Here is an 18,825-nt window from a genome sequence, read left to right on the forward strand (position 1 = left end):
TACTAAAAATGCAAAAAGTTAGCTGGGCGTGGTGGCGGGTGCCTGTAATCCCAGCTACTTGGGAGGCTGAGGTAGGAGAATTGCTTGAACCCAGGAGACGGAGGTTGCAGTAAGCCGAGATTGTGCCACTGCACTCCAGCCTGGGTGACAGAGCAAGACTCTGTCTCAGAAAGACAAAAAAAAGAAGACTCTGAACTGAGGTGGTCACAGGCACCCAGGGACAGGCTGCAACATGAAATGCTACAGCAAGCACAGGGGAGAGTGCAGGGCCACCGCTAGCACTGCTCACAAATTCCAGTGAGGACACCAGCAGTGAATTTTGTTTTTTGGTTTTTGAGATGGAGTTTTGCTCTTGGTGCCTAGGCTATAGTGCAAAGGCCTGATCTCGGCTTACTGCAACCTCCACCTCCCAGGTTCCAGCCATTCTCCTGCCTCAGCCTCCCAAGTAGCTGGGATTACAGGTATGAGCCACCATGCCTGGCTAATTTTGTATTTTTTTTTTTTTTTTTTTTGAGACGGAGTCTCGCTCTGTCGCCCAGGCTGGGGTGCAGTGGCCGGATCTCAGCTCACTGCAAGCTCTGCCTCCCGAGTTTACACCATTCTCCTGCCCCAGCCTCCCGAGTAGCTGGGACTACAGGCACCCGCCACCTCGCCCAGCTAGTTTTTTGTATTTTTTTAGTAGAGACGGGGTTTCACCGTGTTAGCCAGGATGGTCTCGATCTCCTGACCTCGTGATCCACCCGTCTCGGCCTCCCAAAGTGCTGGGATTACAGGCTTGAGCCACCGCGCCCAGCCTAATTTTGTATTTTTAGTAGAGAAGAGGTTTCTCCATGTTGGTCAGGTTGGTCTCGAACTCCTGACCTCAGGTGATCCGCTGGCCTCAGCTTCCCAAAGTGCTGGGGTTACAGGCGTGAGCCACCACACCCGGCAGCTGTGAACTTTTGAGAAGCCTTATCAGTAGAGCAGTGCAGCAAGAGGCCTGATGCATTTGTTCAGCAAGTATTCTTTGAGTACCTAAAGTGTGGTGCTGTTCTAGATAATGGGGACCTGCTAGTGAATGACCGACTGTAGGAGGTAAGGAGTTAGTAGACTGTAAGAAGGTTTGCTGGTAAAGCTGGGGGACAAAATGGAGGTGGAAGGATAAACAGGGTGAAGTAAGAAGTTTTATTTTAGGTACAAGGAAAACTGAACACATTCGCAGCCAGCAGAAGAGACAGTGAAGATTCAAGAATAGAGACATGAAGGAGACAGGAGGCAACAGACTTGAAATCTTTGGGGGAAAAAAAAAAAGAAAGAAAGAAGGAAAGAAAGAGGCACTACTTGGAAACCCTCAGGTGGGAGGTGTGGTGGGAGGACAAACCAGTCAATCAGAGGTAATTTTCTCTGCCAGGTTCTGCATCTGTAAATGGGGGATAATACCTACTTCCTAAGGTGTTTATGAGGGTTAAAACAAGTGAGTATATTTAAGGCCTCTAGCAGAATGCCTGGGACATGGAAGCCTGCACTAATGTAGCCTTTAGTATACTTTTTTTTTTTTTTTTGAGATAGAGTTGTGCTCTTGTTGCCCAGGTTGGAGAGCAATGGCACAATCTTGCCTCACCACAACCTCTGCCTCCCGGGTTCAAGAGATTCTCCTGCCTCAGCCTCCAGAGTAGCTGGGATTACAGGCGTGCGCCACCATGCCCAGCTAATTTTGTATTTTTAGTAGAGATGAGGTTTCTCCATGTTGGTCAGGCTAGCCTCAAACTCCTGACCTCATGTGATCTGCCCGCCTCCACCTCCCAAAGTGCTGGGATCGCAGGCGTGAGTCATGGCGCCTGGCCAAGTATACTTAACAAAGAAGAAACGAACAGGAGGAGAGTGCAGGTGAGTTCATGGGCCTGGAGTGAGTAGTGAGTGAGGTTTGCAGGAGCCAACTGGCAATGTGGGGGGTACTAGGCAGAGGAAAGCAGGACAATGTCTAATGAATGAATTCTTCCCTCTAGCAGGAAACTGGGGATGGGGAAAGCTGGAGAGGGGGCCAAGGAGACATTCTAGAGCCATTAATTCTACTTACTGCCTCCATTAGCCACACCCAGGCAGCAGCAGGCTGAGAGGTGTGATTGAGGAATGTCTCAGTGCCCCAAATTTCTCCTTAGGGATTGTCTGAAACTATAAGAACTTCATATGTGCTAAGAAATAAATATCCCTGAAGAAGGGGCAGGGAGAAAGGCTATCGGTCTTGTATTTTGGAGTGAACTAGCCAACTTGTTAGGTTCTGTGAAAGCCTGCCAGGATGCTGAGGAAGTGAGAATTCTGCTAAGTGGGGCCTGAGGAAGGAGGCCAGCCACCCCTGTGGGGGAGGCAGAGCTCTGTCACTCAACAGGCAGCAGGGGGTTACTGCTCCCAGGTCTCCAGGAGCCAGGGAGTCAGGATGGCAAGGTACAGGAGATGGGATAAAGGACACGAGAGCAGCTGGGAAGATGACAGGGAGGTAGGAAAGGTCCCGAAGAAAGCAGCAAGGCAGGTGTTGAGACAGAAAAGTCCAGGGTTCCATGTCACATCAAGGAGAGCTGTAATCCTTTAGGTCATGCAGCAGCAGCTTGGCAGGAAGCTTGCCATTAAGCTCTCTGCATTCCTTCAAGGCCTCTCTTTGGGTTTCACCTTCCCTCCTCCCTGAACCTCACACAGCATCTTTGCTATTTAGACAGTCAAGAATAGTAAACGTTCAGAAAATAAAACAAACCTGGAAAGACTTTCATAATTATCTTGTTTAATCTCTTTTTTTTTTTTTTACAGTTGACTTTCAGGTCAACTTTTGAATCTCATTTTACAGATGAGAAAATTGAGGCTCAGAGGGAAGTGACTTGTGCAAGGTCATACAGCAAACCAGATGCTAACGCAGAATGAGAGTCACCCTAGGATCCTGCCTGGTGCCCTGCAGTGCCCGACCATCTGCTTAGCAAAACGCACCGTTTGCTGGAGTTCCTGCACATCCAACCAGCACACCGAACGCAAAGCATGACTCTTCTTTGTGGAAGTTAATGATTAAAACCTAGTCTGATCTAAAGCATCTTATCCATGGTTACTAATTAAGCCAGTTTCAGTGAGAGAAGGCATTTCAAACAGAAGAGTGTTCTCTTAAGCTAAATCTATAGGCCTTAAAATTATAGTGGCATAAACTGTACAATTACGATATTTTGAGTACACTTAAAATATTTTATAATACAATACATTAACCTCTGTAGCTTTACATTTTCTCTTCATTGCATGCCACATGTTGGGCCCTGATAAAATGATTTTGTAACTTTTGGGGGAGGGCTTTAACTAAAATAACTTCATTTAGTGTTTGAGTGAACTAGGTAATAAAATCTGTTTGCTGTGTTCGCTGTCTCCAGATAGGGCTGTAATTACACCACATGAGGAAGAAAGGTAGCTGAGTTTCAATCTAGATCATTTATGTAAACTCAGCCTTCTTGTCAACGGTGTTCTCAAATTGCATGAGTGCAAACCTCAAAAATCATCTCCTATGAACCACACAGAGACAGTGTCCAATTGCAGGCCTGTCAGATTGCTTATATTCTTTCTGTAATTGGATGTCTGTGGTTCAAGACCAAAATTTAACATTCTGAGGTTAAAAGAACACTCTCACCAATGAATTCTCTAGTACAAAAATTCTGTTTCTGAAACTCGTAAAAATTAAAGTATTCCTTAAACCAAAGTATTGCAAATGAATACATTTCACTTGAAAAAAGCTCCTTTTTCTTTAAAAAAAAAAAAAAAAAAAAATTTGGTTCTTTGAAATGTGTTTAAAAAAAAAAACTGATCTTCAAGAAAGAAAAACAGACTATTCCTAATATAACCAATTTAACATTTGATAACATTTTCATCTCCTACTTCAAATATTTGGCAACTTTTCAGCAATTTCTCAAAAAGACATTATAAAAACCAGAAAGCACAAAGTATATTCATACTACATTATAAATCCAGAGACATGGGGCCAGGTGCAGTGGCTCACACCTGTAATCCCAGCACTTTGGGAGGCCAAGGCAGGTGGATCACCTGAGGTCAGCAGTTCGAGACCGGCCTGGCCAACACAGTGAAACCCCATCTCTACTAAAAATACAAAATTAGCCAGGCATGGTGGCAGGTGCCTGTGAGTCCAGCTACTCGGGAGGCCGAGGCAGGTGAATCGCTTGAACCCAGGAAGCGGAGGCTGCAGTGAGCCAAAACTGCGCCATTTCACTCCAGCCTGGGCAATAAGAGCAAAACTCCATCTTAAAAAAAAAAAAAAAAATCCACAGACATAATTGCAAGAAAACAAATAACACATATTTTTCTTAATCCATTGAACTACTCTCCATTATGACAAATTGGTCACTAGTTTTTGATTTGACAGTCCTCCCTGGTTGGTATTGAGAGCGTTTCTCTTGACACCTGCAGCTTCCAGCTTGCTTTGTCCTCTCTAGAAGGAAAACCACAGGCCACCGCCCTGGCGCCATCCCTGGCTCGGTCCAATCAATAAGGACTTATTTCCTGTCCATTTGCTGAGGTCACAGGAGCGAATCTCATTAATTATTTCTGCGACTGCAGCCTCAAGTGTGCTTCTGGCGTGACAAGTGAAAACTGCTTGACCTTTTTTTCTTCTAATTTTGTTTGTAGCAGTTCCAAAAAGCAAGCAGAACTCATTTAGCAATGTGATAAAAGGAAGGAAAAATGCATATGTTTTAAAAGTCATTAATGCTTCATGAAAGCTCNATAAAAGGAAGGAAAAATGCATATGTTTTAAAAGTCATTAATGCTTCATGAAAGCTCTCCCCATCACCTCATTCCCTAGGATTTTCAGCTAACAATAGTGTCTTTTTAATTTGATGTCATGAAAATCTGGTCACAGCAAACACAATGTTTTCTAAAGCAGATCTGGCCTCCGAGGGAGGAAAGCTCTCCAGGGCCTCCAGTGCCTTGTTTCCATGGTAACGACACAGGTCAATAGCTGAAGTCACACCTTTGCCAGCTTTGATTCTTTCTCGCAACTGTTAAGAAACAAATGCACGATAAAAGTCAGTTTTAAAGGTACACCGTAAGCACTACAATTAAATTGGGGAGGGGGGATGGAAAACAAAGAAAGGGAGAAATAGTATAGATCGAGTATTTCTGCTACGTTATTTTCTGGAAAGAGGACCTAATTTCCCAATGATCTTCAGGCACTCATTCCCTAAGGCTGCTTGGTGTCTGTGCTCCAGAGCAGCACAATAGGTTCCAATCAGCCTAATTACACCTCCTCCTGACTCCCATCCCTTAATATCTTGAAATGTGCCATGCTGGGGGATGGCAGTAAGAAGGCGGAGGGCATTTACATCTCTGGCATTTTGAATTCAGCAGGCTGATATTCTTCCCTTTTTTCTTTTTTTTAAAGAGATGGAGTCTCGCTCTGTCTGCCCAGGATGGAGTGCAGTGGTGCGATCTTGGCTTACTGCAACCTCCACCTCCCGGGTTCAAGCAATTCTCCTGCCTTAGCCTCCCAAGTAGCTGGGACTACAGGCATGCACCACCACACCTAGCTAATTTTTGTATCTTTAGTAGAGACAGGGTTTTGCCATGTTGGCCAGGCTGGTCTCGAACTCCTGACCTCAAGTGATCCGCCTGCCTAGGCTGCTCAAAGTGCTGGGATTACGGGCGTGAGCCACTGCACCTGGCCAGCAGCCTGATATTCTTATGTGAGGAAGGCTTCACTACTATCTTAGTTAATAACTTTTTTTTAACACCATATGTTGACACACTAGTCCATATGAAAATTCAAGAAAGACACATAGTATTAGATCTGAATGCTTTTTTTTTTTTTTGAGGTGGAGTCGCACTCTGTTGCCAGGCTGGAGTGCAGTGGCGTGATCTCGGCTCACAGAAACCTTCGTCTCCCGGGTTCAAGTGACTATCCTGCCTCAGCCTCCTAAGTAGCTGGGACTACAGGTGGGTGCCACCACACCCAGCTAATTTTTGTATTTTTGTATTTTTGGTAGAAAAGGGGTTTCACCATGTTGGCCAGGCTGGTCTAGATCTCTTGATCTCGTGATCCCCCTGCCTCTGCCTCCCAAAGAGCTGGGATTACAGGCATGAGCCACCGTGCCTGGTCTTTTTTGTTTTGTTTTGTTTTGAGACAAAGTTTCACTCTGTTGCCCAGGCTGGAGTGCAGTGGCATGATCTTGTCTCATTGCAACCTCCGCCTCCCGGATTCAAGCAATTCTCCTGCCTCAGCCACCTGAGTAGCTGGGATTACAGGCGCCTGCCACCACACTTGGCTAATTTTTGTATTTTTGGTAGAGATGAGGTTTTGCCATGTTGGCCAAGCTGGTCTCCGTCTCCAGACCTCAGGCAATCCACTTGCCTCAGCCTTCCAGAATGCTAGGATTACAGGCGTGAGCCACTGTGCCTGTCCTGAATGCTACATTTTTAAAACTCAAAGCTTTTGTTTAGCTGGGAAGAATGAACTAAAACTCTCTTTGCAAAGAATAATGTCGGCTGGGCACAGTGGCTCATGCCTGTAATTCCAGCACTTGGGAGGTTGAGACAGGAGGACTGCTTGAGCCCAGGAGTTCTAGACCAGCTTGGGTTACATAGTGAGACCCCGTCTCTATAAAAGATTAAAAAATTAGCCAAGCATGGTGGTGCACAACTGGAGTCCCAGTTATGTAGAGGGCTATGGTGGAAGGATCACTTGAGCCCAGGAGGTAAAGGCTGCAATGAGCCATCACTACACCACTGCACCACTCTAGCCTGAGCAATGGAGAAAGACCTTGTCTCAAAACATAAATAAATAAATAAAAAGGCTGGGTGCAGTGGCTTACACCTGTAATCCCAGCACATTGGGAGGTTGAGGCGGGCAGATCACCTGAGGTCAGGAGTTTGAGACCAGCCTGGCCAACATGGTGAAACCCCATCTCTACTAAAAATATAAAATTAGCCAGGTGTGGTGGCAGGCGCCTGTAATCCCAGCTACTCGGGAGGCTGCGGCAGAAGAATTGTTTGAACTCGGGAGGCGGAGGTTGTGGTGAGCCAAGATTGTGCCATTGCACTCCAGTCTGCGCAATAAGAGTGAAACTCCATCTCAAAAAAGAAAAAAAAGAATGAATTGCTGACAAATGAAGATGACTTTCAATCCTCTTTGATGATGAAAAAGGACCAATACAATGATTACACTTTAGAGCTGAAAAAGACACACAGAATTAATTATTTGGTCTGCTCACTTTCCACTGCTCCGTTGCCATCTTCTCTTTCTTAGCAAATGCCTCAAATGTCTGGCTAATTCTTTTTATTTTTTGAGACGGAGTCTCACTCTATCACCCAGGCTGGAGTGCAGTGGCGCAATCTCGGCTCACTGCAAGCTCTGCCTCCTGGGTTCACGCCATTCTCCTGCCTCAGCCTCCCAAGTAGCTGTGACTACAGGCACCTGCCACCACACCCGGCTAATTTTTTGTATTTTTAGTAGAGACCGGTTTCACCGTGTTAGCCAGGATGGTCTCGATCTCCTCACCTTGTGATCCGCCTGCCTCGGCCTCCCAAAGTGCTGGGATTACAGGCGTGAGCCACCGCGCCCAGCCATGTCTGGCTAATTCTCTAAGTCAGAAACCCAGAAGTCTTCATTCCCCACATCCGGTTAGGCACAGGGGCAGTCCCAGGGTTGCTCACTCACAACTGAACTTTCTGGCTCCCAGAGATTGGGTATAGCCAGGTGACAAGTTCTGGTCTATGAGTTGTGAATGGGGATGCCACTTTGGGGCTGCAGCATTTAACTGTCCTGTGAGTCCCTATAGAGCTTTCCCTCTTGCATAGCTACCAGCCCACACTGGAGATGCTCCTTGGCCTGGATCCCTGAGTGACTGTAATGAGCACTACAGTGCCTCGCCCATCTGCAGCAGTGGAGGTTGTGAGATTATCTGTAGCCATTTTGACTGATACAGTCAATGAATCCTAGTCTTTCCATCTCTTCAGAGTTCTCAAGTTTATCCTCTACTCCTCATTCCCATTGCCAATACATTAGTTCAGGCCATCATCATCTCTCGCCTCAGTTAATTTTTGCAATCACTTTCTAAAGAGTCTTCCCACCACCAGTTCTGCACTCCTGGACTCTATCTACTATGCTGCCAAGGAGAGCTTAATAAAATGCAAAGACAATCTTGCTTAAACCCTTCCAATAGCCTTAAGAGAAAAGTCCAAGCTCTTTCACGAGGCGTTTAAGTCCCTTGCCAAGCTAGCTCTTGCTTGGCCTCACTTTTGCGCCCTTTTCCTCCTTTATTTATTTATGTATTTTTTGAGACAGGGTCTTTTTTTTTTTGTATTTTTATTTTTTTGTATTTTTATTTTTTTTCCTTCTTTCTTTTTTTTTTTTTTGAAACAGAGTCTCGCACTGTCGCCCAGAGTGGAGTGCAGTGGCCGGATCTCAGCTCACTGCAAGCTCCGCCTCCTGGGCTTACGCCATTCTCCTGCCTCAGCCTCCTGAGTAGCTGGGACTACAGGCGCCCGCCACCTCGCCCGGCTAGTTTTTTGTATTTTTTAGTAGAGACGGGGTTTCACCAGGTTAGCCAGGATGGTCTCGATCTCCTGACCTCGTGATCTGCCCGTCTTGGCCTCCCAAAGTGCTGGGATTACAGGCGTGAGCCACCACTCCCAGCCTAGGCTAAGAAATTTGTACTTTAAAAAATTGTTCAATATTTTATTATAAATTATTTTCAAAGTACAGAAAACTTGAACCATGGCCCTAGGCTGAATTTGACCCTGTGTTCTCATAAATGAAGTTTTGCTGGGGAATAACCACATCCATTCGTATGAGCATTGTCCATGGCTCCTTTTGTGCTATAAAGGCAGAGTTGCAGAGTTGCATAGTTGCCCGAGAGGCTGTATGGCCCAAAGTGAAAAATATTTACAGTTTGGCCTTTACAGAAAACGTCTGCTGACTCAAGTACTAGTGCTATGAATGACCATAGATTCTCTACTTAGATTCAACAATCACAACAATTATTAGTATTTTGTCATTTTTGTTCTATCTGTATGTGTCTGTGTGTGTGTGTTTCTGATCCATTTGAAAGTAAACTGCAGGTAGTGATATGCTAGTAAATTAGTTCTCTTGGGGGACAAAAGTCCACATTTGCAGATTTTTGTGGTATAAATACTCCCATTATGGCTGATTTCAAGCTGCCAAGGGTGGTGGAGTCACACAATTCTTGAAGATTTAATAACAGCCTGTGAGTTGTTAGGACTTGGTTTGGGCACATCATTGGCTGCAGGATGCTTCACCCTTGTTTTGACATGCATCTCTTAAGAACATTGTCCTACATAAACACAGTACTATTGTCACAGCTAGGAAAGCTAACTAGAAAAACTAATTACAGAATTCCCAGCCGGGCGCAGTGGCTCACGCCTGTAATCCCAGCACTTGGGAGGCCATGAGGGTGGATCACTCGAGGCCAGGAGTTCGAGACCAGCCTGGTCAACATGGTGAAACACCATCTCTACTAAAAACAAAAATTAGCCGGGTGTGGTGGCGTGCACCTGTAATCCCAGCTACTTGGGAGACTGAGGCAGGAGAATTGCTTGAATACGAGAGGTGGAGGTGGCAGTAAGCCAAGATCATACCACTGCACTCCAGCCTGGGTGACAGAGTAAGTGAGACTGTCTCAAAAAAAAAAAAAAAAAAGAGAGAGAGCATTCCCTATTTATTTTTCATTTGTTCCTCAAGTTTCCAATTTTTAAAAATTTACATGTTTTCTTTTTATTTTGTTGAGAAGTCCCTATTTTTTTTTTTTTTTTGAGATGGAGTCTCGTTCTGCCACCCAGGCTAGAGTGCAGTGGCACAATCTCAGCTCTGCACCTCTGCTTCCTGGGTTCAAGCAATTCTCCTGCCTCAGCCTCCCGAGTAGCTGGGATTACAGGCACATGCCACCGCACCCAGCTAATTTATGTATTTTTAGTAGAGTTGGGGTTTCACCATGTTGACCAGGATGGTCTCGAACTCCTGACCTCAACAGATCCGTCTTCCTTGGCCTCCCAAAGTGCTGGGATTATAGGCATGAGCCACTGTGCCTAGCCCTGATAATTCACTAATATTATCTAATATTTAGTCCAGGTGTAAATTTCTCCAATTGGTTCCAAAATGGCTTTTATTTAACCATATTTTTTAACTATGATAAATCCCAGTTCATAAATCACATTTGTTATGACACTTTAATCTTTTTTTCTGCTATGACATTGTCATTTTGAAAGACCAGCTTGCACTCCAGAATGTTTTACATTCTACATTCCCCTGACTGTTTCATTTAGTTTGTTCTCTATGAACTTTATTCAGCCAGGCTCAACTGAATATCTGATGGTAGCTAATAGGGTATTTAATACTATGATAAAAGGGTAATTCAGATTAGGGCAAAAGAGCAACCAGGAGGACATTACTGAAAGTTACACAGTCCTAGAAGATTTAATTTCTCATACCCAACGATTATTTTACTCTAGTCAATACTCAACTCCAGACTTGGGCTCACAGGGTTTTGCATACCAAGGAACCTGATAGCTTCCATGTGTAAAATGCCCACCAGTAATGACTTAACAGTAATATAATCCTTCATGAAAGGTATTATTCCTCACTGACATCTATAAACTCAAGAATGATCTTGCTCTTTTTTTTTTTTTTTTTGAGACAGAGTCTTGCTCTGTCACCCAGGCTGGAGTACAGTGGCACAATTTCAGTTCACTGCAGCCTCAGCGATTCTCCTGCCTCAGCCTCCTGGGTAGCTGGGATTACAGGCGCATGCCACCACACCCAGCTAATTTTTGTATTTTTAGTAGAGACGGGGTTTCACCATGTTGGCCAGGCTGGTCTTGAACTCCTGACCTCAGGTGATACGTCCGCCTCGGCTTCCCAAAGTGTTGGGATTACAGGCGTGAGCCATCACGCCCGCCGATCTTGTTACTTTTAAATAAATGTGACAACAGATACATTAAGCTGGGGTTCCTAAACTTGCCTGGCCATAGACTCATGTGGGGAACTTTAAAATGCAGATGCTTGGGCCTCTAGCCCTGGAGATACAGTCCATGAGGACTGAAAAAAAGGGTTCTTAGGTCATTCCAATGATTAGCCAGATTTGGGAGTACCTACTCATTAAGGCACGTATTTTGAGTCGCTGTATTTTAAGACAGTTGTGTTGGGTTTATATATATATACATATATATATATTTTTTTCTGAAACAGCCTCACTCTGACACCCAGGCTGGAGTGCACTGGCACAAACTCGGCTCAGTGCAACCTCCGCCTACTGGGTTCAAGCGATTCTCTTGCCTTAGCCTCCCAGGTAGCTGGGATTACAGGCATGTGCCATGATGCCTGGCTAATTTTTGCATTTTTAGTAGAGATGAGGTTTCACCATATTGGCCAGGCTGGTGTCAAACTCCTGACCTCAAGCGATCCTCTCACCTTGGCCTCCCAAAGTGCTGGGATTACAGGCATAAGCCACCGCGCCTGGCCAGGTTTATACTATTCTAACCATACTTTCAACTGGTTGTCTTTGCAACAATCAAATTAAAACCAACAAGCATTTATTGGACACCTATATAACCTAGGCATTTGGTATATGCTGGAAATACAGAGAGGAACACAGTTACTGCCTCCCAGGACCACCTGTTAGGTAGTCACAGGCCTGTAAAACAGAGAGGGTTAAGTAGAACAGTGAAGGAATGGACCCATGACCTTGGTTCTTTTTTGTTCTTTTTTTAAATAAGTCTTTATTTTGGAGACAGGGTCTCATTCTGTCACCTAGGCTGAAGTGCAGTGGCAAGATCATAGTTCACTGTAGCCTCAACCTCCTGGGCTAGAGCCATCCTCCCACTTTAGCCTCCTGAGGAGCTGGGACTACAGGCACGTGCCACCATGCCTGGCTAATTTTTGTAGAGATGGGTTTTGCCATGTTGCCCAGAGGCTGATCTTAAACTCCTGGGATCAAATGATCCTCCTGCCTCAGCCTCCCAAAGTGCTGGGATAACAGGTGTGAACCATCACAACTGGCCATGACCTTAGTTCTAATAGCCATAGATAAAAGACACAATTTTTTTAAAGTTATTTTTTTACTTTTTGAGACAGAGTCTCACTCCATCACCTAGGCTGGAGTGCAGTGGTGTGATCAAAGCTCACTACAGCCTCAAATTCCAGCCTCAAGCAATCTTCCCACCTCGGCCTTCTGAGTAGCTAGGACTACAGGCATGCATCACCATGCCTGGCTAATTTTATTTATTTTCATTTTGTGGACATGAGCATGGGGGGTGGTCTCACCATGTTGCCCAGGCTGGTCTTGAATTCCTGGCCTTAAGTGATCTTTCCCTCTCGGCCTCCCAAAGAGCTGGGATTACAGGTGTGAGGCACTGCACTCAGCCTAAAAAAGGCATTTCCATTCCTGCCTTCATCTACATTTTGAATGGGCAAAGTTCAAGCTGATGCATAGACAGAACTTTCCAAATCTTCAAGCCCTTATGGCTTGAAGATCACTGTAGTCATAAACAGCACAATAAATATGAAAGGTGAATTAACAGTCAGTGTTTAATTTCTCTGATATAGCACTTTAGGGCACTAATATAATTAAATCTCTAATTAAGTCAACTAAATAATTGTGTAAGTGCAGTATCACCTGAAATGAATTAAGTCCAAATCCCCTGCTAGGGGATCCAATTAAAGATATTAACAAAGAGAGAAGAGGATACAAAGTACTTAAAATTAAGTGCATTATTATTTAACATTTATTAAACACCTTTTGAATGATACTGTTGCTCTTATACAAAAGACCCTCTTGAGAAAATCATCGTATGTCTCTGAAAACTATGTATTCAAAAGTTCTAAAAGTTGTGTGAAAATATTAGAAAGAAGGCCCTAGCATGGAGTCTGAGTAGTCTTAGGAGAAGTGGCGGGAGCAGCCACTTCTGCCCAAGGAAACCAGAGAAAGACTTTAAGACTTAGGAGAGGCCAGGAATGGTGGCTCACACCTGTAATCCTAGCACTTTGGGAGGCTAAGGCAGGAGGATTGCTTGAGCCCAGGAGTTTGAGACAAGCCTGGGCAACACAGCAAGACCCCATTTAAAAAAAAAAGACAAAAAAGAAAAGACTTAAGAGAAACCCCAAGTACAATCTTACCTTCCCACCTTATTTAGCAGGAGAGGATACTGGGATGAGAGAGGCTAAGTGATGCAGACAAGAGTCCAAAGTGAGTTTATGAAACAGCCTGTTTCATTGCTGTACATCCAGAGCTCTCCCACTCTATAGCACTGGAAAAGGTTTGGAGATAACTCCAAGTTTTCTTTCGCCCAACTAGGCAAAGGGATTCGGCTTTTGTTTAGCTTCTGGTTGTCCTTCCTTTTCTAAGACTACCCATGTCCCCATTTTAAACATAATATAATACTCTAAGACAAGCAACTGTGTAGCACCCCAGTAAGCCCTTTCTCACTCACTGTGCCTGATACTACTATCAGGCGTTGCTCTTCTGCTGCGGCCTCTCTGTCTTCCTCCTCACTCTGGATACCCAGCCCCCAGCCTAGAGCACCTTTACACCTTTACAAAGGCATCCACTCACTTCCTTCCTGCTCTGGCATGGAATGCACATAACATCCTTCCCAGCTACTGAAGACTGTGAGGAGTCTCAGAGATAGGAGATTCAACTGACTCATGTCTTCAAACATAGGACAAAATAGTGTCCTATTTTGTGTAGGCACAGTGGCTCCTGCCTATAATCTCAGTACTTTGGGAGACTGAGGCAGGTGCATCACTTGAGATCAGGAGTTCAAGATCAGCCTGACCAACATGGTGAAACCTCATCTCTACTAAAAAAATACAAAATTAGCCAGGTGTGGTGGTGCACGCCTGTAATCCCAGCTACTTGGGAGGCTGAGGCAGGAGAATCACTTGAACCTCGGAGGCAGAGGTTGCAGTGAGCCAAGACCGTGCCATTGCACTTCAGCCAGGGTAACAAGAGTGAAACTCCGTCTCAAAGCACATAAATAAATAATAATTTTAAAAAAGAGGACGAAGGAGCATTCTGAAACACAGACCAGTGAATTTATGGAGAATTTATGGCAAAGCTTCAAAAAGGTTATTAAATGGTTTGTGGGCTCTAGAAAAAAAGGCAATAGTGGTGGTGGCCCCAGGATAAGTGGGTCATAATGAGCAAGTCACAATAAAACACACACACACACACACACACCACACTCTTTTCTTCTTTTTTAAAAAAATGTGGTCACTTGGCTGATAGCTTCAGAAACAGGATAGAGTGGCTGGGCACGGGGGCTCACGCCTGAAATCCCAGCTCTTTGGGAGGCTGAGGCAGGCGGATCACAAGGTCAGGAGTTCGAGACCAACCTGGCCAACATGGTGAAACCCCTTCCCTACTAAAAACACAAAAATTAGCTGGGCATGGTGGCGCGTGCCTGTAGTCCCAGCTACTGGGGAGGCTGAGGCGGGAGAATTGCTTGAACCCGGGAGGCAGAAGTTGCAGTGAGCTGAGATTGCACCACTGGGCTCCAACCTGGCAACAGAGTGAGACTCTGTCTCAAAAAAAAAAAAAAAAAAAAAAAAGATAGAGTTACTTTGGATTTTTGAAGTTTAGTCCTTCATTAATAAGGCAGAGAAATGGGGTATAGGTCACAGTATGGTAATATAGATTTGAACATGTAAAATAATTATTCCCAGAAAATGTTTAGTAGTGGATTTATATTGAACAGGAAAACAGGCTGGGTGCGGTGGCTCACAGCTGTAATCCCAGCACTTTGGGAGGCCGAGGCGGGCAGATCATGAGGTCACAAGATCAAGACCATCCTGGCCAACATGGTGAAACTCCGTCTCTACTAAAAATACAAAAATTAGCTGGGCGTGGTGGCGTGCACCTGTAGTCCCAGCTACTCAGGAGGCTGAGGCAGGAGAATTGCTTGAACCTGGGAAGCAGAGGTTGCAGTGAGCCAAGATCGAGCCACTGCACTCCAGCCTGGTGATGGAGTGAGACTCCATCTCAAAAAAACAAAAAACAAAAAAAAACACAAAAAAATGCTTAGAAGAAGAAAACAATCTCTAGTGTCATGCTACTAGAACTTAATGCTTGGTTTCTTCTTCTTATCACATTTCTATGCATCACTTGAATGAAGATGAAGAAGAAATGCATATTAAATTTTAATTTTCAGATGTCACACAGCCAAGAGAGATAGGTAACACATGGATAGTATCAAAATTTTAATGGTTTTGATATGTTGAACAAAAGACATAGTAGCCAGTAAAACCTAACAGGGATAATTATATAGTTGTATATTTAGGTTTCAAAAATTAATTGTAAAAGTATAAGCTGCAGTTTGGCAGTGACTCATGAAAAATGTTGAGAATCTTTGATAACCACATTCTTGGTATCAGCCAAGGCTGTGATGTAGGTACAAAAAAATGCAAATGCAAACTTTGGCAGCATCAGCAGGTGTACATGTCCAAAACACAGGCAGGAATGGTCTCACAGCACACTGACGGTCAACTTATGTTTAGAAAACTATGTTCAGTCCTGGGGGCTACGAGTCAAGAGGGGCACTGGCATGATAGATTGGGTCCAGTATTAGGATGAAGAAGGATTTGGAAACATGTCATCTACGGAATGTTTAACCTGGAGGAAGGGAGGATACAAAAGCCATCTTCAAATATCTAAAGCAATTAAATGGAAGAAGGAACAGTCCTGTTCTATGTGCTTCAGGGGACAGAACAAACAGCAACAAGGTAAAGTTTCTGGGAAGAAGATTTCACTTATAAATAAGAAAAGAACCTTCGAATGACTAGAGTTGTCTAACGACAGAATGATTATTTTTGACAAGCTGTGAGTTCCCTATTATTGGAAGCCCTCAGTGACTGGATGACCACATGTAGGAGAAAATATGACTGAAACTCTTCACCGGTGTGAAAGGTGGGAAGAAGCTGCCTCCAAAGGTCTACCCAAGCCCAAGATTCTAGCGACAGTGCTTAACTGAAAGGTCTTGACAGCTTCTGAGTGGCAAGACTTGGTACAAAAGGAAAAGCTACAATTTTCTAATACAATAAACTGTGAAATGCATTGCAAACAACATAAAATCATTCCCTTTTACTAAGAGTTAGAAATTATTTGCTAGAGTCTATAGGAAAAAAATTCACCGATCTTAATTACACATCTTAATCTGACAAAACTAGAAAGAGACAAAGAGAATTTTAAATAAATTTCTCAATCACATGAAATTTATATGCAAAAATACAGTAAGAATGGTAGTGTTTCCCAATATTAGAAAAACAATAATAATAGCAGCAATGGCAATAAAGACAATCTCATATATAGCGCTTACTGTGTGCCCAGCACTGTTCTAAGATCTCTCTCTTGGCCAGGTGTGGTGGCTCACGCCAGAAATCCCAGCACTTTGGGAGGCCGAGGCAGGTGGATCACGAGGTCAGGAGTTTGAGACCAGCCTGGCCAACATGGTGAAACCCTGTCTCTACTAAAAATACAAAAATTAGCCAGGCATGGTGGTGCACGCCTGTAATCCCAGCTACTTGGGAGGCTGAGGCAGGAGAATTGCTTGAACCTGGGAGGTGGACGTTGCAGTCAGTTGAGATCATGCCACTGCACTCCAGCCTGGGCAACAGAGTGAGACTCCATCTCGGGAAAAAAAAAAAAAAAAAAAAAAAAAGATCTCTCTCTTGTTCTGTCTGTCTATCTGTATCTATATCTATATCTATCTTCTACCCGGACAACAGCGCTATGATGTAGACACCACTATTATTTTCATTTTATAAAGGAACAAATTTAGGTGAGAGCAAGTTGTCCAAAGTAACACAGAAGATAGGTGCTGGAGTCAAGATTCAGAGTTCTTGTTCTTAACTAATATGCTATAGTCCCTTTCTTTCACTCCTAAACAAACTAGAAAGCATTACAATTTCATCTGAGAACATAACACATACCTCTATCGCTAATGTCCTTTGCACACCTATGTACAAGGACAGATTTTTTAAAAGATACATATCACAGATGAGAAAAAAAATACATCGTCAAATAGCTTATGATAAAGCCATATTTATAGAGATTGCAGAAAATTGAAGCCATCATTTAATTATGTACCTCTACTGCAACGCATATATATTTTCCACCAACCTAAAAATGCCATATGGTTGTAGAACAAATGTCAGTAGAAATTGGAGGTAGAAATTTTCCACATTTTCTGCTAAGAAAAAGGTCATGCATATCTCAATTGATTAAGTATATTCTTCTGGTCATACTTTTTTTTTACTTTAAACCTAAAGGCACTGAGCAAGATAGGTATTATCACATCCACCACTGAGTCACAAAACAAAACTAGTATATTTTTACTTAAATCCTTAACTAACAAAAACTTATTTTTATTAAAATTATCAACCGAAGGTACTGACTGCAGTAGTGGTATTTGTGGTTTCATGCAGTGACAGTACCAAATATTGCCCCAGGTTATTTTCACTTTATTTATTTATTTATTTATTTATTTATTTATTAATTATTTACTTATTTATTTTTTTGAGATAGAGTCTCATTCTGTTACCCAGGCTGGAGTGCAATGGCACAATCTCGGCTCACTGCAACCTCCACCTCTTGGGTTCAAGTGATTCTTCTGCCTCAGCCTCCCTAGTAGCTAGGATTATAGGTAAGCGCTATCACACTCAGCTAAGTTTTGTATTTTTAGTAGAGATGGGGTTTCACCATGTTGGCCAGGCTGATCTCAAACTCCTGACCTCAGGTGATCCGCCCACCTCGGCCTCCCAAAGTACTGGGATTACAGGTTGAGCCCCCGCGCCTAGCCAAAACATGTCTGTTTTTGAAAAATGAATTCCCAAATCATACTGACTATTTAAAATGTATTCTATCCCCCCTTAACACACACACACACACACACACACACACACACACACACACACACACAAAATAAAAGCATGTTTGGTATGGTGTTTCTTGCCCTCTCCTCCACGTTTATCAATTTTACTGTTTTCTAATTTAAAACTATATGGCTATTATGCTTAGTCTGGATGGTGTGCAGTCTCTTGTTGGGAGTGAGACTTCAGTGCTTATTTCAAGGCTCAACCTCTCTGCTAAGTATATTTGTGAGTTCATGCTGTGGCCTGCCATCCACAGAGAGCTGAACACAACCCAACAGCTCATTTCATACAAATTATCATAACTGAACAGATACAACCATACTACTGTATATGTATAAATACCCCTAAACCATATGGTAGGGATAAATTTATATGATATAAAATATATCTACATCATATAAACATGTTTATGTGGTTTAGAGGTATTTATACAAAGTTTAAATAATTTTACAGGTACACTTAAAATTGACCTAATTGTTGACAGTGTGGCACAGAAGAACTGAGACAAAGTAGTGTTTGCTATGTCAAGGAGTGAAGGTCAATTTGGATGACAGAGTGAGACCCTGTCTCAAAAACAACAACAAAAAAAAACAACAAAAAAACTGCAGCTCAGGGTATGAGCAGACAGGCCTGCTCTCAAAATGTAATTAGAGACAAAATGGACAATGTAATTTTTTTTTCTATTTTCTTCACATGTGTCTGCTGAGACACGTAACATAATTCTTTTTTTTTTTTTTTGGAGATGGTCTCACTTTCTCACCCAGGTTGTAGGGCACTGGTACGATCTTGGCTCACTGCAACCTCCACCTCTCGGGTTCAGGTGATTCTTGTGCCTCATCCTCCCGAGTAGCTGAGATTACAGGCATGTGCCACTGCGCCGGGCTAATTTTCGTATTTTTAGTAGAGATGGGGTTTTGCCATGTTGGCCAGGCTGG

The 18,825-nt window shown here is 43.5% G+C and overlaps 1 protein-coding gene across 1 annotated transcript in view; it reads right to left on the reverse strand.

Moving 5' to 3' along the window:
- Positions 1-2,732: 2,732 nt before the first annotated feature.
- Positions 2,733-18,825, reverse strand: part of PDSS2 (decaprenyl diphosphate synthase subunit 2) — a 299,355-nt gene continuing 283,262 nt past the window's right edge. Inside the window, exons 8-9 of the mRNA XM_025384118.1 lie at positions 4,762-5,012; positions 2,733-4,703 (exon numbers count right to left, since the gene is read on the reverse strand). Of these exons, the coding sequence (XP_025239903.1) occupies positions 4,854-5,012 (159 nt within the window). The 3' untranslated portion in view covers positions 2,733-4,703; positions 4,762-4,853. The remainder of the gene's footprint in view (positions 4,704-4,761; positions 5,013-18,825) is intronic.

This window comes from Theropithecus gelada, chromosome 4 (genome assembly GCF_003255815.1).
Source record: "Theropithecus gelada isolate Dixy chromosome 4, Tgel_1.0, whole genome shotgun sequence".
NCBI classification, from domain to species: Eukaryota; Metazoa; Chordata; class Mammalia; order Primates; family Cercopithecidae; genus Theropithecus; species Theropithecus gelada.